The sequence below is a fragment of the Vidua macroura genome, chromosome 23 (genome assembly GCF_024509145.1).
Source record: "Vidua macroura isolate BioBank_ID:100142 chromosome 23, ASM2450914v1, whole genome shotgun sequence".
Classification (NCBI taxonomy): Eukaryota; Metazoa; Chordata; class Aves; order Passeriformes; family Viduidae; genus Vidua; species Vidua macroura.
In genome coordinates this window covers 1,921,003-1,942,867 of record NC_071593.1, presented here as the reverse complement: position 1 = coordinate 1,942,867, position 21,865 = coordinate 1,921,003, and the positions used below count along the sequence as shown (strand labels likewise).

The 21,865-nt window shown below is 58.8% G+C and overlaps 1 protein-coding gene across 1 annotated transcript in view; it reads left to right on the top strand.

Annotated features, from left to right (window-relative positions):
• The window catches only part of PAX7 (paired box 7), a 116,211-nt gene extending 96,173 nt beyond the window's left edge, over positions 1 to 20,038 (top strand). Inside the window, exons 9-11 of the mRNA XM_053997398.1 lie at positions 9,002 to 9,067; positions 15,494 to 15,740; positions 19,919 to 20,038. Of these exons, the coding sequence (XP_053853373.1) occupies positions 9,002 to 9,067; positions 15,494 to 15,740; positions 19,919 to 20,034 (429 nt within the window). The 3' untranslated portion in view covers positions 20,035 to 20,038. The remainder of the gene's footprint in view (positions 1 to 9,001; positions 9,068 to 15,493; positions 15,741 to 19,918) is intronic.
• Positions 20,039 to 21,865: the final 1,827 nt, after the last annotated feature.

Here is a 21,865-nt window from a genome sequence, read left to right as displayed (position 1 = left end):
AAGAGCAATTTGCCCTGACATTTTTCACTCGCTCTGTTCCCTGACGTTCGGGGCTGGGTGGGATTTTTCCGCTGCCTCTCTCTCCCGCTCCCTCCTCCCGGCCCCGCTCCGCTGCGGGCACCGCGCTGCTTTAATCCCGCGCCCTTCGCAACTCATTAAACTTTGAAATTTAATTTTGGCCGGGGCGCGGGGAGCGGCTCCCGCCCCCGCCCGGCCCCCGCCGCCCCTGCCCGGCAGCCGAAGCGTTCCCAGTGCGAACAAACCGAATTTACCGCTGGCCGCGTTTTCAATTGCGAGGCAATCTCGGCCTCAACCTTCGCTGCATCTCAAACACCCCAAAGGTGCTCGAGCGTTCACGGCGAGGACCCTGGGAAAGCAAACGCAGAACAAAGATTTTCCCAACCTCTGGCCGAGCAGCACAAAAATCACCTCCTGCCCCATAACTGGGGGCTGCTTCCGACTTCTGCAGCCCCGTTTTTCCCCTTCTCTGCCTGCCCGAACCACCTGATTGTTGGTGACACTTTAAATTAAGACTTCCGGCCCGCGCCGGAGCCCTGATTTAATGAGGCAGTTGTTGGATGTCATTTAATAAATCCCGGTTGTGCATCAGGACTTGTTTGCCACGGGGCGGTGGGGACGTGACAGGCACAGCCTGGCCTGTCCCCTCAGCCAGGAGGGATTTGGGATCTTTCAGCAGCCAGGAGGGGATTTGGGATCCTTCGGCAGCCAGGAGGGGATTTGGGATCCTTTGGCAGCCAAGAGGGGATTTGGGATCCTTTGGCAGCCAAGAGGGGATTTGGGATCCTTTGACAGCCAGGAGGGGATTTGGGATCCTTCAGGGAGCATTTAGGAGTGGGTGATCAGGCCAGCGTGTGTCAGGGCTGTTCTTGGAAGGAGAAAATCCCATAAATTCTGGGTATTCCTCAGAGCTTGTGCCTGCTGGAGTTCTGGAAGGGATTGTCAGGATCCCTCTGTTCATCTACAGTGCTTTCAGCCCTTTTTTTTGTCGTTCTTAGGATTGGGCCAGACTTGGTTTGTGCTCTCTTGGCTTTGCAGGGAAAGATTCAGGAATTCGGAGCTTTCTCCCTCTTTTCTTCTGGATTTGCTTCCTTGGCAAGGGCACGGCCAGAGAGCCGGGCTGAGGGGAGGAGGTCAGGCCCCAGATGTGGAATATCCGCTGGTTTGGGGGGGGTTGCTCCTCTTTGTGTGCAGGTGACACAAACAAACAGCGGCAGGGCCTGCTGCACACCTGTAACCCCATCCCAAAGGAAAAGGGATCCCGGCAGGGCTGGGGCTGATGGGCGGAACCAAACGGGGCCGTTTCAGTCAGCGCAGCCCGGAGAGTTTGGTTCTCTCTCTTTGTAAACAAAAGCGCAGAAACTATCGCCAGTGCATCGTTCATTTCCTTCTGCTTTGCCCCAAATCGCGGCGCTTTGCCTCATTTTGGCCTCTGCCTCGGCGATTTGTGTTTGCATGAATCCCTCACCCGTTCCCACTCCCATGGATGCCAATGGAAAGGCTTTTTTCCGCTGGAAGAAAATGTTGTTTATCCTTCCCACAGCGTTTATCCCTCACCTGCTGACCCTTTGTCAACCTTCTCCAGGAGGAGCTGGGATTTAAAGCCGGAGCTTCTCTTTTTGTGGGTTTAAATCAGGGCCCAGCGTGGAAATCCCACATTTTCTGTTCTCAGCTCCTCCTCCCCACCCGTTCCTGTGCATGGCACTGAAACAAAGCTGATAAAACCTTATCAAACCTTATCAAACCTTATCAAACTGCCTTACATCTTCCAGGGATGGGCCTACAGAGACCCCGAACCGCCCCGTGGTCTGAAGTTCTCATTGCTAGGCTTGGCTTATCCCAAGGCTGGCTGGAACGAGCACGTCAGCATTTGGGATGCTCAAATTCCTGCTCCCTGATAAACCCCAGCTCCAGCTCGAGTTTAGCCTGTCTTGGGCTCAAGTTCTATCTTTTTTGGGCTGGAGTTTTGGCCTTTCTCAGGCTTAAGGTTTACATTTTTTGGGCTGGAGTTTTACCTTTTTTGGGCTGGAGTTTTGGCCTTTCCTGCACTCAAGTTTTGGCCTTTCTTGGGCTCATGTTTCAGCCTTTCTTGGGCGCAGGTTTTAGCTTTTATTTGGCTCAAGTTTTGGCCTTTCTTGGGCTCAAGTTTTTTTGACTCGAGTTTTAGCTTTTATTGGGCTTGAGGTTTAGCCTTTCTTGGGTTCCAGTCTTGGCCTTCCTTGGGCTCGAGTTTTAGCCTTTTTTGGGGTTGAGTTTTATCTTTTATTGGGCTGGAGTTTTGGCCTTGCTGGGCTGGAGTTTTGGCCTTGATGGGCTGGTTTTCCTGGGGGCAGGGGCGAGCTGAGCCCTGCCGCGCCTGCTGCCGCTGCTGAGCGCTGTGATCAGCTCAGAGCCCCAGGAAACGGCAGAATATTCCAGAAACGAGGTCAATTCCTGCTCCTGGCGGGACTTTGGACCACGTGCGCTGTGTCCCGCCGGGGTTTGGTGTCGTTCCCCCTCCGGAAGCTCCGGATTCCCGTTTTTTGTGCGGACAGGAGGTTTTTCTCCTCCACATAATGACCAGGGCAGAATTAATCAGGCGGGGCTTTACTGCCGCTGATCCGCGGGCACCCGCAAAGCCCCGGCAGCAGCCGGTCCATACATTAACTCCGCTCTGCCTTAATCTCGGGTTTAAGACTGGCTCGCAGCGAGGCAGGGACAGGAGCAGGCAGGACACGGAGATTTTCCCGGGATCTCTCAGGTGCAAAGGCTGGCAGGGCTCAGGGCAGGTAAAGCCCGGGCTGGGCTCTGCTTTTTGGGGTTCAGCTCTTCCCCGCAGTCCCAAACGTTGTGCAAGGGCACCCGCAGAGCCCCGGCAGCAGCCGGTCCATACATTGACTCCGCTCTGCCTTAATCTCGGGTTTTAGACCGGCTCATATTGAGGCAGGGACAGGAGCAGGCAGGACACGGAGATTTTCCCTTATAGGGCTCAGGGCCGATAAAACCCGGGCTGGGCTCTGGTTTTGGGGGTTCAGCTTCTCCCCAGAGCCCCAAACCCCGTGCCAAGGTCCAGGTTTCTCTCTGAGCCGGAGGGTGGGAGCAGAGCTGGGATCCGAGACTGGAGCGGGATGGGATCGGGATGGGACTGGGATGGGATTGGCATGGGATTGGCATGGGAGTGGGATGGGATCGGGAAGGGATCTGGGATCAGGATGGGAGCGGGATGGGATCGACATAGGATCGGGATGGGAGCGGGATAGGATCGAGATGGGATCCAGATGGGATCCAGATGAGATCGGGATGGGATTGGGATCTGAGATCGGGATGGAAGCAGGCTGGGAGCGGGATGAGAGTGGGATAGGATCGAGATAGGATCGGGATGGGATCTGGGGTCAGGATGGGATTGGGATGGGATCGAGATGGGATAGGGATGGGAGCGGGATGGGATCGGGATCTGGGATCAGGATGGGAGCGAGATAGGATCAGGATGGGATCGGGATGGGATCCAGATGGGATCGGGATGGGATTGGGACCTGAGATCGGGATGGGAGCGGGCTGGGAGTGGGATGGGAGCGGGATAGGATCGAGATAGGATCCGGATGGGATCGGGATGGGATCCAGATTGGGATGGGGCTGGGAGCGGGACGGGATGGGGCCGGGAGGAGCAGCCGGGCCAGGAGCGTGGGCGCTGTCCCCGCTGCCGGCAGCGCTGACAAGTGCCAGCTGTGCGCGGGTGTCCCCGCTTGTCACTGCCCAGCGCCTGCCACAGCCAATCTGTGTCCTAATCGCCAGCAATTAACACGAAACACTTTCGCCCCTCGCTCCCCCCGCCCCGGCGCGGACACCGGGCCCGGAGCTCGGGATGAAGGGAGGGAAAAGAGCCCCCCCAGCGCCGACCCTCTCCCCCTTCACTTCCCACTAACTCAGCGCAACCAATTAGGCATCTGACACCCGCGCGGGCTGACAAATTGTTTCTGTCATCTGCTCTCTGTCTTTCATTAAACGGGAGGCGGAGGGGGGCTCGCGAGGGGAGGGGGCGGGAGATGTGATCTCCCATGCTTAGCGAGGCCAGATACATTAATTACAAAACGGCCATTTGCGGCATGAAAATGCATTAATTAAATTTATGCAATCATTATCTTTAAATAGTCATATCTTGAAAATGATCAGCCCTTCCTGAGTCTTCCCTCTCCTCCGCTAAGTATCTCTAATCCCTTTTCCAGCGTTTATCTCGGGATCGGCAGCGCCTTGTGTGCTTTTAAACTTCTGCGGCAGGAGATGCCTCCAAAACTCCACTCGAGCCGTCGAGGGAGTGGCAGCCGCGCTCCTGCCCCTGGCACCGCAGCCAGGACGGGAACGGAGCGAGGATTTGCCGTTTTTTGTAGCTTTTGGACCAAGATATTCTCATACAAGTCTCGTGGCTCGGCCGGGAGTTGTGGGGTTAAGGAATGAAGTTGTCGCGTCTGTGCGGGAGGGCGCGGGATGCGCTGCGGATCCGCGAGGTGGATGCGGGGCTGTTTTCCTTGGAAAAGGTTTGATTTCAGTGCGGCAGCGCCCTGGCACAGGCGCGGCTGTGCCAGCAGCCGGCCGCCTTCCATCAGGGCATCTTCTGCCCCTCAAAAACCTCTCCTGGTTCCAGGCCATCGGTGGCGTCCGTGAGATTAAAAAAAAAAAAAAAAAAAAAAAAAAAGGTTTAAAAAGAGGCGTTTAGGCGTTTTGTTGCTCTGATGACCCAGATCGCTTCGTGGTGGCTTGGCTTTGTCATTCTAATATATATTTTAATTCGGAGCACTTTCAGAGGTGGCCAAAAACTCAAATTGTGCCCTCGAGGGAGCGGGAAGGGCGGCGAGTGAGGCGTTAACCCAGGAGCTTCTGCTTTCCCCCCTCGTTGTTCCGAGGCTTCCCCCGGTTGTGATGAGCACACAAATAAACAATCACCGGGAATTCAGCGGGGTTTGCGCCGCCACCCCAGGTACGGCAGAGCCCAGATACCCGGGGAGGGATTCATCTCATGCCCTGCTCAAGTAAGCACCTCGAAGTCGGCAGGAAAATTCCATCCGAGCGGCTTTTGGAGAGCGGGGGGACCCGGGCAGGGACGGGATCTAAGCCCCGCTCCCTCGAGCCTTTCGTGGCGCTGCGGGGGAAAGGTTTTGCTCTGCTTTTTGTATGCCTGCGCCGTTTTTAATCAATCTTGTCGGGTTTTATTCCCCAAATCGGCAATTCCTGGTGGGGCAGTGCCCGGTCAGACCGGGGTGTTCGGACCCCGGAGTTTGGGATTAGGGCCAGGCGGAATTTGGGGTGACGGCAGTGACTCCTGCCGGGTTTCTCCCATCGGACGGGCAGGAATGAGCTCTGGGATTTCAGAAATCGCCTCGGGCGGTGCCTGTCGTGCCCAGAGATTCCCTCGGGCTCCGCACCGGGAAGCTCGGGGTGGAACTGGGGCTGTTGGGACCCGGCACGGCGGGAGCAGCGTGGGGGCGGTGGCAAGCAGGGGACACAAAGGGCTCCTTTTCCCTGGAGCGTCCTCGGGAATGGCCCTGCCTGGAGAGAAGGGAAAAGCCTGGCCTGGGGGCAGGAGAGGTGTTTGAGCTGCAACATCTGAGCTCCAGGGCGGTGCTCTTTTCTCCTGGATTTCAGCGCGGATCCCGCTTCCTTCCGCGCTTTTTCCCGCTGCCCCAGCAGGCTCTGCTCCGCGCTGGATGCGGCTCCTTCATCCCGATTCCCGGTTTCCTGGGAGGGTTTGGAGGGTCACGTTCGGGACGAGCCAGCAGCTCCTGAAACCCCAGCAGCAGAGAGGGCTCCGGAGGGACGGGAGGGCTGGGAGCGGCATTTCCTTGGATTCGGGAGCTGGGATTTTCCTTTGGGTGAAGGAAAAAGAGGATCTGACTTTGAAAATTCCCCTCCGTGGCAGCCCCAAAAAACCCAACCGGAGCCGAGGCGCAGCCAGGATCCCCCGGGATCCTGCTCAGGCTTTGGGGAGGGCTGGGAAGAGAAACGCTCCCCTTAAAAACCGGGAATCGGGAAGGGGAGCGAGCAGGAGCTCGGCGCCGCTGATTTTCCCTTTCCTTGGGCAGCTGGGGCTGCTCGGTGCTCGGCCAGCGCTGCCCTTGCTGGGCTCATCAGCGCGATTTCATCGCCCTGACCTCTCCCGGCCGGCGCTGGGAGCCCCGCGGGCAGCGGCCGGGCTGAGCGGGTGTCTCTTACACCGCGCTTAAGCCGGGCTTAACTGATTACAGCCCTCGATAGATCAGAGGGAGCGGGGGAGGCAGAGAGGAGCCCGGGGCGGGGCTGGGACTGTTGATGCCTTTTGGGGCTACCTAAAACAGAGCCAGACAAAATTAAGGGAAGAAAAAGCGCTTGTATTTACTGAAGGGCCTTCAGGTACATCTCAGGCAGACAAAGCCCCCCAGGGGCTACACCCAAAAATGGACCACGGCTCACGAGCTTTCACACTTTGATAACTTTGGTCCATTTGCATATTGGGGGTTAATCCTCCAATTCCAGCTTCAGCTAATGAAGTCATTTACCCCGAGCTTGCTCCCCCCATCTCCCTTTTGTTGAATTTCTCGGGGCCTGAGGCAGTGAGGTGTCCTTGATTGCCAGGCCTGGAGAGGAATTGTTGTGTCTGCCCAAAACGGGAGAGCAGCAGCTGACCCTGCGTGTGGAGTTTGGAGTTGTGCACTACAGAACCGCAGGGTTACAAACACACGGAACATAGAAAAGCTCAAACCCTCAGGCATCACCCTCAGCGCGGGGAGCCCGGCGCAGGGCCGGGGCTGTCAATGAGCCCACGGGGCTATCAGCCCACGGGGCTATCAGCCCACGAGGCTATCAGCGCAGAGCTATCAGCCCACGGGGCTATCAGCTCACGGAGCTATCAGCCCACGAGGCTATCAGCCCACAGAGCTATCAGCGCACGGGGCTATCAGCCCACGGGGCTATCAGCTCACGGAGCTATCAGCCCACGAGGCTATCAGCCCACGAGGCTATCAGCGCACAGGGCTATCAGCCCACGGGGCTATCAGCCCACGAGGCTATCAGCCCACGAGGCTATCAGCGCAGAGCTATCAGCCCACGGGGCTATCAGCTCACGGAGCTATCAGCTCACGGAGCTATCAGCCCACGAGGCTATCAGCCCACGAGGCTATCAGCCCACGAGGCTATCAGCGCAGAGCTATCAGCCCACGGGGCTATCAGCTCACGGGGCTATCAGCGCACGGGGCTATCAGCTCACGGGGCTATCAGCGCACGGGGCTATCAGCGCACGGAGCAGCCTCGCCCGGGGCCAGGCGCTGGGACCCGCGGGGGATCCTTTGTGGTGCAGCTCCTTTGGCACTGACAGAGGCTCCCCCGCACTCCCCGGGCACGGGGGGCCCTGGAGCGGGCTCAGAGCATCCCAGGAAATCTCCTTTGGAAGCTCCATCAGCTCCCCCCGCGGGGCTGCACTGCCGGGATCGGGAATGAGAATGGAGCGAGGGAGAGGAGGGACAAGGGAGGAAGAGAAGAGGAGACCTTGCCGTGGATTCGGGTCTGGCTTTGTCAGAGGAATAAGAGAAGTTCCTAAAGCAGCTGGAATTTGCTGAGACCCCTCGGTGCCGCTCTGGCAGCCTCCACAGGTTTTGGGCTGTTTCATGGGGAACCTTGGGGTGTTTGCTCCTTTCTCGGCGTTTTGTATCCCTCACCAAGAACCCAAAGCTTCTCCTTCCCCACCTGCCCCCAGCGGGCCTGAGCTGACCCGAAAATGGACCCAAAAATGCAGAACAAAAGCCACAAGCCCGACCCATTTCCAACCCCAAATCTCCCCCCAGTCCTTCCATTGGTCTGGAAGCGTTTGGGAATTCCATTTTTCCGTGGTTCTGCCTTCCTGCTTTCTCTCCCAGGTGACTTTGTCCCAAAACTCCAGGAGCAAGGATTGGTATTCCTGCCCCGGATACTCGGGGTGAAATGTCCCAGGGACGCTTCCCATTCCACCAGGCGGATTTTCCCACCCAGCCTCTCCCTTCTGAAATATTCACGGGGAAATGCAAGGTTAAACCCGCGGAGGATGGAAACAGCGCCAGGGTGGAGTTTGTTTGTGGCGACTCAGAAGTCGGGAGGCTGGGGCAGCTCCGTTTGCTGAGCAGCACATCGGGGCAGCCCGGGCTTGATCCTGGGTTTTCTCTAGAAAATGTCTCAGGATCCCAATGAAATCGGGGAAAACGCCCGGTGCTGATGTGCCGTGAGACAAAGCACGGCGCTGATGGGTGGTAAAGCACAAAAATCCCTTCCCCGAGGGGAGCTGCGTGCCCGGCAGCGCCTGGAAATCGGAGCCCTGTGAGAGTTCGGGGTGTGGAGGTGCTCCTTGGCCCCTTGGCTGGAGCCTCTCCCGGTTCCGGGAGGGAGGAGCTCCTCTCTCCCGGCACTTCCTGGTCGCTGAAATCGGTGTCCATAACCTGGGACCCCGCTGGCCTCCCCAGCCCCCACTCCACAAAACATCTTTGTGTTTCCTCCCTGGTGATCCAGCCTGGCCAGGCCTTTGCTTCCTGCTTTTCTCTGGGAAATGCAGAGTTTGGTGTCCCAGGGCAGAGTTTGGTGTCCCAGAGCAGAGTTTGGTGTCCCAGGTCAGGGACAAATGGCTCGTGTTTCTGAGTGGGGTCTGGTGTCCCACAGCAGAGTCTGGTGTCCCAGGTCAGGGACCATGGCTCGTGTTTTTGGAGCAGAGTTTGGTGTCCCAGGGCAGAGTTTGGTGTCCCAGGTCAGGGACCATGGCTCGTGTCCCCAGACCAAGCAGCTTTTGATGTAATTTCCGCTCTTCCCCTCCCGATCCCGCTTCTCCCGTGGGATTTCTTGGAGCCCTCAGTGGATGTTTGACCCCGCGGTGCTCCCGATTCCCTCGTGGGATCCCCGCTACTCCTTCCCGCGCCGAAGCCGCTCCTCTCCCCCTCTGGCTGAGCCCTTCCCGCTCTTTCCGCGTAGCTTAGAGCCTTTTCCTCAGACCTTGTCTGTGATTTGTACATCCCTACAGAAGCAGGGTGCCCAAAACAAGATGCAGTGCTCCCGCTGGAACCTCACCATAGCCCTGAACAATCAGGTAACAACCTCCCACCGCCTCCCCCCGCTCCTCCTCTTCCTCCTCCCTCGCAGCCCCCGTGGCTCCGCTGTGCCGCAGCTCCATCGCATCCCCGGCTCCATCCCACCCCCGGCACCTCCCCGAGCCCTCTCCATCGTCGGTGTGTGGCGGCTTCCATCCATCCAGTGGAGCAGGGCCATTTTAGGGCACAGGCGCTCATCTCCATGTCACCTGCCGTGTCCCAGCGCCCTTCCCCGCGGTGCCGGTGCGTCCCTCGGGGTTTGGAGCCGCGGGACGGCGCCGCTGGCATGCGGGGGTTGGTTTTTGCTGTTTGGGGCCGCTCTGGAGGGCTCTGGTGCGATGTGGCCCGGGGGTGTAGGGGGTGCAGGATTCAGGCACGTTGCGTTCCGTTCCCAGCTCTCCACGTGTTTCCCAGCCAAGGTTTGGGGTTGGAAGTTGGGGTTTTGCAGCTCCCCAGCAGCAGCCCTGGAGCCGGCCCGTATCAGGAGGAGCTGTGGGGTTCTGGGGGCTCCTCGTCCCCTCAGCTCCTGGAGGGGGGATGAACACCCGGGGGGGCGAGGCCGGGGAGCAGCCCCGGGTTTGTCAACCTTGAATCGCCCCAAAATCCGAGTGGAGGCCTCGATCACACCCGAGAGAGGCAGGGCTGAGCTCGAGGACAGCAAGGTAACCCCAGAGGGAATCGCTGGGCTTGGAAAACACCCCCAGGCTCCTCAGGAGCACCCCCTGCCCAGCAAACCCCACCACTGAGCTCCAGCTTGCTCCAAACCCTGCCCGGCAGTGCCGCAGCACGCAAGGAGCTGCAGTGACCCGGATCAGGGATTTTCCAGGTGCAGGAAGGGTGAAGCACCCTCTGGATCTGCAAAGCAAATTTAATGGGTGCTCGGTTTGGAATGCTGGGATCCAGCTCAGCTGGCTGCGGTGATTTAGAAAATATTCGAAATTAATTGCTTGGTTTTGTGAGTGCAGTGTTAGTGATTGCTACACAAGTCATTTTAGTCCTACCTAGGGGCATATTTGCATATATTTATCCTCCTTTCAAGTGGAGATCTTTGGGGAAAGTGTATTTATCTCCTCCTAACTCTTTCTTCGGCTTTCAGCCGTCCTACAGTCACCTCTTCATTTTGTTCCCATTTAATGTATGTGTGGAATAATCGACTCTTCCTCTTCCCGCCAAGTGGAAATGAATCCACAGAGATCAAAAAGCATTAATGTGGGGAAGGGTTTTTCCTTCTGCCAGGAGCAGGGTGAGAGAGAAGGATGGGAAGGATGGAGCTGGGTCCCCCCTAAAACTGCCTGGGAGGGTAGGGCACGACCTGGAGAGGAGCTGGGGCAGCCAGGGGTGGCAGGGACCGAGCTCCCCCCTGGAGGAACTGGGAGAGCTTTGTTCTCCCTAAATCCCAGGGATCCAGCAGGTTTCCCAGCAGACAGGTTTGCCGTGCCCAAGGAAGGGAAGTGGGAACACCCCAAAGCTGGAGCCCAGGGAGATTTCAGCCTCCCCTGCATGGAATTTCCTGGTGCTTCTTGCCTGGTGTGGCCCCAAAAAGTCCAAGGGATCCCACTGCCAGCCAGGGAAGGTTTGTCCCTGTTCCCAGGAAAGCAGCACCACAGCCCCAGGAACCACAATGGCAGGAGCCCTTCCTGAGGTGTCCCTGGATGTCCCTGGTGTGTCCCTGGATGTGTCTATGGATGTCTCTGGATGTTCCTCAATGTGTCCCTGGGCATGTCCCTGGATGTCCCTGGGTGTCCCTGGTGTGTCTATGGATGTGTCTATTAATGTTCCTCAATGTGTCCCTGGGTGTGTCCCTGGATGTCCCTGGGTGTCCCTGGGTGTGCCCCCATAGTGTCCAGGAGCCAACCCCAGGGGTCACCTGGGGATCCTGGAGAGCTTCTGGGGCAGGGCTGGAGCTGTGGTCACTCTGGGGATGTTGTAAGGAAGTTGTGGTCACTCTGTCATCTGTAGGGATGTTCCGGTCACTCTGGGGATGTTTTAGGGCAGGAGCCGTGGTCACTCCAGGATTTCCTGTAGGGCTGGAGCAGTGGTCACTCTGTGGATGTTGTAGAGCCATGGTCACAGGAGCTGTGGTCACTCTAGGGATGTTTTAGGGCTGGAGCTGTGGTCATTCTGGGGCTGTCCCACCGGGAAGGAGCCGTGGTCACTCTGGGGATGTTTTAGGGCAGGAGCTGTGGTCACTCCAGGATTTCCTGTAGGGCTGGAGCAGTGGTCACTCTGTGGATGTTGTAGAGCCGTGGTCACAGGAGCTGTGGTCACTCTGGGGATGTTTTAGGGCTGGAGCCGTGGTCACTCCGGGGCTGTCCCGTGTCCTCAGGAGCCACTGGCGGCTCTGCCAGGGCCAGGCCTGGCCACCAAACTGGGCTGCTGCCCTGCCCTTGTCCCTCTCTTATCTGTCCCCATCTCTGGGGTCCCCTCCAGCCCCCCTGCGCCCCAAAAGCGGATCCTGATTGCCCAGCTGGAAGGTCCTAATTGTGCTTCCCTCCCCAAAGCCGCCTCCCTTTATCATAAAGGGTGCACATTTCCCCCGCTGCAGCTTCCGCGGCCACAGGCCCTGAGGGCCAGCTCAGAAATGGAGGGAATTAATTACATTTTTTTAACTCCCCTCCTTTTCTAGTAGGGGAGAGAGCGATGAAACGTCCCGGGGGGAGCGGGGGGAGCTGCCAAGGAGGGTGGGGAGGGAGGGAGCAGCGGGAGGTGAGGGGGGAGCTGCTGCTTTCATCCAGGAGGGTCTTTGTGCATCAGCCTCGCACTCCAGGACCTCTCCCCGCTCGTCCCCACCGCAAAGGTGACCTCAGGAAAGGCAAGGGACGAGGCCCAAGGCTGCTGGCAGTGACTCGGCCCTGAGAGCGAGCTCACGGATGGATTTGGGCCAGGGGAAGGGAGAGGATGGGGATGGGGAGGGAAAGGGCCGGTCCCGCTGTCAGCCCCGCTGATGGACAGCGAGCAGATCCCCCTGCAGATAAACCCTGGCAGATGTGGAGCGGGCATTGATTTTTAGTCAGGGATGATAATGCACCAAGAAGTAATAAATTAGAAGGCAGCAAGGTCACAGAGGGAAGGGAGAAGGACTTTGCATTCTTGAGGAGGGGATCCAGAGTTCAAAAGTGGCCTGGAAAATGAGTTTCTGCAGCTGGAGGGAGAAGCCAGGGGACGCGGGCCTGGGAGGGCTCTGCAGGGTTTGCCGTGCTGGGTGGAAGGAGGGAACGGGAGCCTCAGGTTCCCTCTCGATATTCCAAACCCCGTCACATCCTGGGGTGGGGAGAGTCAGATGTGCCCTCGGCTGGACCTGTGCAGAGCTCAGGGAGCTCAGCCCCAAATCCCCCTCAGCCTGTCCGGGAAGGGAATTCTCGGCCCCAAATCCCCCTCAGCCTGTCCGGGAAGGGAATTCTCAGCCCCAAATCCCCCTCAGCCTGTCCGGGAAGGGAATTCTCAGCCCCAAATCCCCCTCAGCCTGTCCGGGAAGGGAATTCTCAGCCCCAAATCCCCCTCAGCCTGTCCGGGAAGGGAATTCTCAGCCCCAAATCCCCCTCAGCCTGTCCGGGAAGGGCAGGGGCTTCCAGCATTCTTGGAGAGGGACCAAAGATTTGGGGCTCAGCTGAGCTGTCAGGGTCCCCTTGGCCACCCCAAATCCATGGGAACATCCAGCTGGGATGCATCCCCCGCCCCAGAGGCAGCCATTCCCCACCCCGGCAGGGCTGGGAGGGAATCCCGGCATCCCGATGGATTCCCAGAGGGAAATTCAGCCCTTCCTTTCCCCTTCGGGCCGGGCCGAGCTGTCCCTCGGCAGGGGCAGGTCCCTGCAGGATCCCGGAGGGGGAGCAGGGACCGGGAACTCCGCAGGGCCGGGGCTGCTGAGAGACTCCAGGGGCAGAGCTGAGCTCAGGAACAGCTCCTGATTCCCACCGGTTAAAGCCAATTCCTTTTTTTAACGGCATTTGTGGGAGCATCTGCCCCGCTCCCTGAATTTGGAGTGTGAATCTGGGTTTCATTTGCCAGCCTTGCTTTACATCCCCCTTTTTTTCCTAAAAGGAAGTGTTAATGTGGCTCTCCCTGCCTTGGGGAGCCGGTTCTTTTCTCGGGGTAATCAGAAGCAGCTGGGGCACTCCGGGGCCGTGGCCGGGAGGGAGGGAGAGCAGCACAAACCCCGCTGCTCCCTGAGCGATTCCAGTGCGTGAAATCCTCTCTGCACCTGCAGGGCTCGGCTGGGCGGGCTCACAGCCCCGGCCAGGCAGCACTGCCCGGCCCGGACAGCTCAGGAAGGGCGAGGAGAAAGGGCAGAGCTTCCAGAAATAACTCACAACCCCCACGTCTGTGTTTTCCGCGCGTGTTTGTTGTTTTAAACAGGCGGTTTTGCTCGTGAATTCACTCCAGCCGTGGCTGGGGGCTCTGTGTGAGGGGCCTGGGTGTCCCTCAGGACACGGACCCAGCTCCTCCAGCCCAGGGGATGCTCCAGCCCGGAGCTCTCCCTGAACCCAGGGGATTGGGGCTGAGCCAGGCCAGGGTTTGTGGGCTTTAGGGGGAGCCCACAAATAACTCTGCAGCAGGAAGAGCCCCCCAGGCTGCCCTTCCGTGATTTCCCCACTCCGCAGAGCCGGGGGGTCCGTGTTGCACCCCCAGGACAGCTCAGCACCCCGGTCCTGGACGAACCCGCTCTCCTGAGTGTTAAACGCACTTTCCTCTCTTCATCCCCCCGTCCTTGGGCTGGGGAGCTCCATGGGGACATTTTTAGGGCTGAACATCCTCATGGAAGCCCCTTGGGGCTTAATCTGTGCCACGAGGCTCTGGAGAGCCCCTCGAGGCTCTGCTAAGCTCGGTGTGCAGACAGCTGAGCCGGGCTTAACTTGGGGGAGCAGCAGAGAAGTCTGAGCTCGGTGTAGGGTGGAAAGCTTGGAGGAGGAGGGGTCAGTGAGCCCGGGATGAGGGGAACGAGCCCGGGATGGGGGGGGAACGAGCCCGGGATGGGGGGGTGAACGAGCCCGGGATGGGGGGGTGAACGAGCCCGGGATGGGGGGGTGAACGAGCCCGGGATGGGGGGGGAACGAGCCCGGGATGGGGGGGGGAACGAGCCCTTCCCTCGCTCAAAGCTCATTCCCATGCCCCAGCCCCACACCCAGCCCAGCCCCGCGCTGGGGGTTAGATGGATTTTCCAGGATTTTACCCAACCCCCTCCACCCCCCGCTGCCGAGTTCCCCTCCCGGACAAATTCTCCTCCCGGAGCGGAGCCGGGAGGGGATTTTCCATCAAGGCAAAGCGTCTTTGCAGCACTCCCGAGCCCTTCCGGGGGGAGGAGGAGATGCTTTAGAAAGCAGAGGCCAGCTCGTGGCTGGGCATTCACCCCGGAGCCCGCTGGGGCAGGGAGGAGGGGCCGGGAAGGTGTCGGGGTGAGCAGGAAGGGGAGCCTCGGCCCCATAAACCCCCCCAGTGTCCTTCCCGAGAATGCAGCCCCGGCACAAAAGCTCACCAGGCCGCTGCTGGCGGATAAAGGGCTCATTTTACCACTTGCCAGGCTCCAAATATTTCCAATTTGCCACTTTAATTGATGTCAATAAGGTTATGCTAAATTCGGAGATTTGGAGCCGCTCGGCATCTGAGCGCCGGCCGGGCCCCCCGAGGTGACCGTCCCCTGTCCCCGCTCCCCCCGCCCCAGCCCGCGGCGGCTCCGACACGACCGAGAGGCTTCAGGAACCCCCGGCCCTTCCCCTGCGAACCCTTTCCACCCTTAACTCGGAATTACCCCGGGGAAATTCTGCTGATCCCTGGCGGGACCGGGGTCCCCGTGTGAAGGGCAGAGCCTCACCCCCAGCTCAGCCCCGGGAACAAATCTGGCATTTTTGCTGGGAAAAAAAAAAAAAAAAAAAAAAAAAAAGAGAAAAAAAAAACACCAACAAAAACCCAATTAGTTCATCTGGTTCAGGTCTCAAAGCAGGAAGATTTTTTGTGTGCAAATTCAATTACATTTTCCAACCGAGGGCTGAGAGGAGCCGGACCAGGACCTGTTACCCTTTAACATTTGGGGGCAAAGAGACCTCGGACGTTTCAGCCCCTGAAGCTGCATCAAAGCCAGTCAGGGTTTGATCTGCTTTGCGTGGGGACCTTGCAAATCTGACTTCCCAAGAACGGGGCTGTCCTCACCGTCCCTTTGGGAAAATCGGGATATTTCTCCTGATTTTCCGTGGCCCCTGTGCTCATCCCTGGCAGGGCAGCAAAATATCCTCAAAACCCGAGTGGGCTGAGTGGAACTGCTGCATTCTGCCCGTTCAGGGCTCCAAGGAGAGCCCCGGCGGGGTTTGGGGGAGCAGAGCTCGGCTCTCCCGCCCGGCCAGCCCCGTGTGGGCGCTGTCCACCCCAAAGCACCGTTTTTGGGGCCGTTTTCCTCCCGCTCGGCCCCTGACGGTGCCTCGGTGTCTCTGCAGGTGATGAGCATCCTGAGCAACCCCAGCGGGGTCCCGCCGCAGCCCCAGGCTGATTTCTCGATCTCTCCCCTCCACGGCGGCCTGGACAGCACCAACTCCATCTCGGCCAGCTGCAGCCAGCGCAGCGACTCCATCAAGTCCGTGGAGAGCCTCCCGACCTCGCAGTCCTACTGTCCCCCCACCTACAGCACCACCAGCTACAGCGTGGACCCCGTGGCCGGCTACCAGTACGGCCAGTACGGCCAGAGTAAGTGCTGGGAGGAATTCCCCCATCCCGGGAAGGGCAGAAGCGAGGGAGGGAGTGGGGGATTGGATTTATACACCCAAATTCTGCCTTTTTGGGTGGGAGACCCCTGGAAGTTTGTCCTGCTGCTGGAAGTGAAATCTGCTCATGGGTTGCTCCTCCCCTGGCAGGCGAATCTGAAAACCCCAACGAAATGTTTTAGGTGAAACCTTTCTGTCAGCAAAGGGCAGCTCCCAGCCCCTTCTCACTTCCCCAAAACCAGCAGGACTGGCTCGCCCTGCTCAGCTGGGATTTGTAAAGCCGAGCTGAGTGTGTCCCTGCCTGCCCTGCCCTCCCCAGGCCGGGCTGGGAGCTTTTCCTACAGAGCGCATTTGGCAGCAGAGCTGGGAGTGCTGAGCCTGCCCTTGGGCAGGAACAGCCTGGCCCACGTGTGGTCCCTGCTGGGTGACAGGGACAGCCTGGCCAGAGGTGACAGGGACAGCCTGGCCAGTGGGAGCTGTCCCACTTGGGTGACAGGGACAGCCTGGTAGGAGGTGACAGGGACAGCCTGGCCAGTGGGAGCTGTCCCACTTGGGTGACACGGACAGCCTGGCCAGAGGTGACAGGGACAGCCTGGCAGGGGTGACAGAGACAGCCTGGTCAGGGGGGTGTTGTCCCTTTTGTTTGACAAAGACAGCCCAGTCAGAGGGTACTGTCCCTTCTGGGTGACAGGGACTGTCTGGCTGGAGGTGACAAGGACAGCCTGGCCAGTGGGAGCTGTCCCAGTTGGGTGACAGGGACAGCCTGGTAGGAGGTGACAGGGACAGGTCAGGGGGGTGTTGTCCCTTTTGGGTGATGAGAACAGGCTGGTCAGGGGGTGCTATCCCGGCCAGGTGACAGGAACAACCTGGCAGGAGGTGACAGGGACAGCCTGGTCAGGGGGTGAAAGGGACAGCCCGAGAGGGTGACAGGAACAACCTGGCAGGAGGTGACAGGGACAGCCCGGCCGGGTGACAGGGACAGCCCCGCGGCCGGGGCCGTTCTCACCTGCCGCGTGTTCCCGGCCGCGGGGCCGCTCGCAGCGCCGCTGCCCCCGCGAGGGTTAAAGGTGCATCCTCTTCCTGCGGGCGCGCTCCCGCTGCCCGCAGCGTGTCCTCGGTGACCTCTCCTCCCTCGGCCGCGGCTCCCGGGCCGCTCTGGCCCAGCCCTTTAATGTCCTTAACGCGCGGCCTCAATGAGAACCGGCTGTGGCGGCAGACGGGATCAATAGCGGCCCCCCCGCCCCTCCTCTTTTTGTTTGTCGGGAGTTTGATCTGTGACCCCTCGACCTTCCCCTCGCTTCTGGATGCGCGGCTGGACACACGTGCTATTGATAAAAATCTTAAACAAATTCCGATACCATGTATTTCCAATAAAGATTCCCTTGGGCGAGGCGTTAGTCACACCCATGTGTGTAAAAAATAAAATAAGGGGGCGAGCTGCGCTCGGGCGAGAGGGGGAAGGAGAAAGGAGGGTTTGTCTCGCTTTGCTGCAGGAATTTTTGCTCGAGCTGCTCGCACAGTTTGTGTCGCTTCCCGGGCCCCCCGTCCCGGTTTCTGTCACCCCGTTGGTGACGAGCTCTCTGCAGCTCGCCTCGGTAATTAGTGCTGCAGTTGACCTTGGAAGAACGACATTTTTTCCTGCCTTTCCCCGCGCCTGTTGTGCTTTGCAGATAATTCCAGTTCCCCCTCCTTTTGGGCTCTTCTCTTCCCTTGAAATTCTGTTTTAACACCCGTCGGCGTGAGGTGACCCCACGGGGTCATTTATTCAGATCAGGTGCTCCTTCCTCCTCTGATGCGGCACAAGAGCATCAAAACTATTTTTAGGTGCATCAAAAGCTATTTTTAGGTGCTAAACTATATTAATTTCATAATACAAAGTATAATTTGGATCCTGTATAATGTAATGGTGTATATAATGTGATGTAATTAGTGGTATATTATGGTATATATAAAATGTATTATATGAAAATAATATAATATAATATCATATAATATAATATAATATCATATCATTATATTTATATAATATATAAAACTATTATATAAATATATTATAATATATTGTAATAAATTATAATAATATATAATATATTTATACAATATAAAAATATATTATATAATGTAATTAATATAAGTGATATTATAGGAATGGGGGTTCTGAGGTTGGGGCAGGCTCTGTGTGACAGGGGACACATCCAGGATTTTGGGTGGCCTCTGAACCTGGCCTGCAGAGAATCCCCCTCCTCCCACCTCTCCTTATTCCCAGTTTTACACAAACAGACCCAGCCTCACTCTCCCTCTCACTTAAACCAACAAACAAACACCTCCCGTAAATTTCTGGGTTTATTTTGGCTTCTGCCCCATTGAACCAACAAACCCCATCCCTGATTTCTGGCCTGGGATCCCCTGGTGCCTGTGGGTTTTTCCCACCGGCACAGCAAGGAATATTTGGGGTTTTTGGGGAGGATGGGATTGCCATGGGATTGCCTCCTGGCAGGAGGCTGGAGCTGGGGGAGGTCGGGCTCTGCTCGCAGGGAACGAGGGACTGGACAAAAGGAAACGGCCTCAAACGGCGCCAAGGGAGGTTCAGGTTGGATTCTGGGGGAAATTCCTGCGTGGAAAGGGGCTCAGGTGGGCATGGGCTGCCCAGGGAGATGCCATCCTTGGAAATGTCCCACAAAATGGATCCAGTGCTCGGAGACAAGGATTGGGGATGGGCAGTGCCGGGTTCAGGTCTGGACTCGATGATCTCAGGGGGCTTTTCCAAGCTCCGTGACGATTCCAGGATTTTGTGGGCTCCACCTGCTCGCCCCCCTCCATCCCCCAGGGCCACCCAGCGCGGGTGACACCGGGGACAGCGCCACCACCACGCACCCGGGGCGCCCCAGCAGTGAAATCCCTGAAATACCGGGGAAAGTTCTGGATGGGAGCTGGGGAGGGACCCCGTGGAAGGTGGAGGGAGCACACGCAGCATTCCCGAGCGTGCTGCTGCTCCCGTTGGGTTATCCCGGGATCCCTCCCGCTCCCAGAGCCGCTCCAGCCCCGGCCGGGGGGAGCGGGGCCGGCGGATCCGCCGCTCCCAGAGGCCGGGGCCGTGTTAATGATGCCGGTGATGGAACGCGGGAGCGTGAAGGGAATTCTAATGGATCTGCCAAGTCTAATCAGGATTGGTGCGTGGAAGGGGCTCCTCTGGGGCCCGCCGCTGACAGGACGTTGATGGCTGAGATTTGTTTACTCATTGGCAGCGATCGGGCCGCTCCTGCCAGCTCCTGATTAATCTAATTGGGGCCATTAGAGGCGCGGAGGGGGACTTTGACTGAAGCCCGGCTAATGAGCAGTGTCACCGTCCTGTCCCAGCCCTGTCCCCCTCACCCCGGGGCAGCCGCGGGAGCTGGGACCTGCCGTCCCCTCCGGGGCTGGGGCTGCTCTCCCTTCCCAGATGGAAGCGAGGGAAGAGGTTTCCGTGGGGTGCAGGGAGGCAGAGCTCACAGCCGTGAGTCAGCAGTGGGCGAGGCAGCTGCGAGCCCAGGCCCGGGCAGCTTCCACCGAAATCTCTGGAATCGCATCCCGCAGCAGCAGCCGGAGCGGCAGCCTGGAAGGTTTATCCCGAACCTCTAGGCTCAGCTCCCTCTGAACCCCCTTTTCCATGGCGGAATTTCAGCTCTTTCCAGGTGTTCATGGAGGGAATCGAGGGCCCCCCCTCCCCTCGGCTGTGCTGAGCCCCAGCAGGGCCAGTCCTGCTCCTGGCAGCTCCAGCCGAGCTCTGAGCCCTTCCTGGGGGAGCAGGAGGTCCCTGGTGTGTGTGACAGCCCCATCCCAGCTCTGAGCCCTTCCTGGGGGAGCAGGAGGTCCCTGGTGTGTGTGACAGCCCCATCCCAGCTCTGAGCCCTTCCTGGGGGAGCAGGAGGTCCCTGGTGTGTGTGACAGCCCCATCCCAGCTCTGAGCCCTTCCCAGGAGAGCAGGAGGTCCCTGGTGTGTGTGACAGCCCCATCTCAGCTCTGAGCCCTTCCCAGGAGAGCAGGAGGTCCCTGGTGTGTGTGACAGCCCCATCCCAGCTCTGAGCCCTTCCCAGGAGAGCAGGAGGTCCCTGGTGCTGCCCTGCAGGGCTGAAAGGGGTCACTGCGTGTCCCCCGTGTCCTCACTGTCCCTTTCCCCCGCAGCCGCCGTGGATTACCTGGCCAAGAACGTCAGCCTGTCCACGCAGCGCCGCATGAAGCTGGGCGAGCACTCGGCCGTGCTGGGGCTGCTGCCGGTGGAGACGGGCCAGGCCTACTGAGAGCCCCACCCGCAGGGACCTCTGGAGAGCCCCGCCGGCTTCCAGGGATCCTCCTGACCCGTTCCACCCCAGCTGCCGAGGAGATGGGAAAGAGAGGGGGGAGCTCTCCCAGAACCCGGCTCCTCCAGAGCATTCCAGAGGCAAGTCCGGCCTCCGGGGCCTGACTCCTCCTGTGGCCAGAGACAACGGGCTGGGTGCATTTATCAACCCTGGTCCAGCCCTCCCTCCAAACCCCCTGGCCACGGCATCCCCCACGCTCCAGGACTTGCCATTCCCTGGATAGCTGGCATAGTCAAAGCCAAATTGAGCGCTTTGTTGGTTTTTTTTTTTTTTCTTTGCAAAGGAAAAAAAAAGTTTCATTTTGTTTCCTTTTCTTTCCGTTGCTGTAAATTTGGTGAATGTTGTATAGGAAGGAATAACCCAGCTGAGCATTAAGGGTGATGTAAATCGGGACCACGGAAGACCTATGGACCAAATATAAGGACTTGTTTAAGAAACAAACAAACAAACAAACTGCAAAGACAAATGAAAGCAGAAAAACATTTATTCAAGGGACAGCAAATTTCCCCAGCCCAGCCTATCCTCCCTCCTCACCGGTGGCTTCCCAAAGCAGGACTGGATGGGCCAGATCGCTGCTAAGCAGTGCTGGGAATTCCAGCCAGCCTGGGATCTTTGGAAAACAGAAACAGCTGCAGGAGGAGCGGAGAAGGAGGGCACGGGTGACACTCACTGCTCCTCTGAGGGACAATCCAGACCCGAGTGTCACCACCAGGCCACGGCAGCAGAGTGGCGGTAGCGGGGACAGCGCTGGCCTGGCACGAGGAGGGGCTGCGGACACACCCTGGGGACATGGGGCAGGGCTCCTGGTGGCCCTGCTGGCCCTGAGCTGGCCATGGGAGCAAAGACCAGAGGGCAGGGCCAGGAACTCACTGAGCAGAGCTGGGTTCAGCCACGGGAGTCGCCTGGAAGGGAGCAGAGCTGGGCCTGGAAGTGCTGCCCTGCCCAGGACGTGGAGCCAGGACAGAGCAGCTGAGGGGTTTCTGCAGCAGCCAGGACGGGAAGGTGCTCCCAGCTGCTCCTCTCCTCTCTGCAGGGATGGGATTCACCTTCCCAAGGCATTCCCTGTGCTTTGCTCCATCCATCCATCATCCATCATCCATCATCCATCCATCCATCCATCCATCCATCCATCCATCCATCCATCCATCCATCCATCCCCAGCCCAGCCCAGTCCCACAGTCCCTTCCCTCTGCTGCTGCCCCCCACCCCTCTTTCTCCCCCCTCAAAGCCAGATCCTGTTCCCTGGATTTATCCTCCAACTTTTCTCCTCCCCTGCCTTTGCGTCACCTCCCGTAGCGGGGACAAGCCCAGCCCGCAGCGCCAGGTCACCACTGAGGCACGGCCCTCCTGGGGGGTGACACATTTCCCTTTTGGCTGAGGGAAAAAGGGAATGTCCTTGGTGATCCCTGAGCATTCCCGGTGGGACTGAGGTCGCCCCTCACCTCCCCGGGCGGGGTCAGGAGATTTGGCCTGGACAGGGTCAGGAAAGCTGGCCCGGGATGAGGCCGGAGCTGAGGTGTGAGAGGCGTGGTGGCCACAAGCAGCATTTGGGTCCCCCACGGGCAGAGTTCAGTGTCCCCCATGGGCAGTCTGGTGCCCCCCAAGAGCAGAGTCTGGTGTCCCCCACAGGCAGCGCTGTGTCCCCCATGAGCAGAGTTGTGTCCCATATGGGCACAGTTTGATGTCACCCACAGGCAGAGTTGTGTCCCCCATGAGCAGAGTTGTGTCCCCCATGAGCAGAGATGTGTCCTCCACAGGCAGAGTTTAGTGT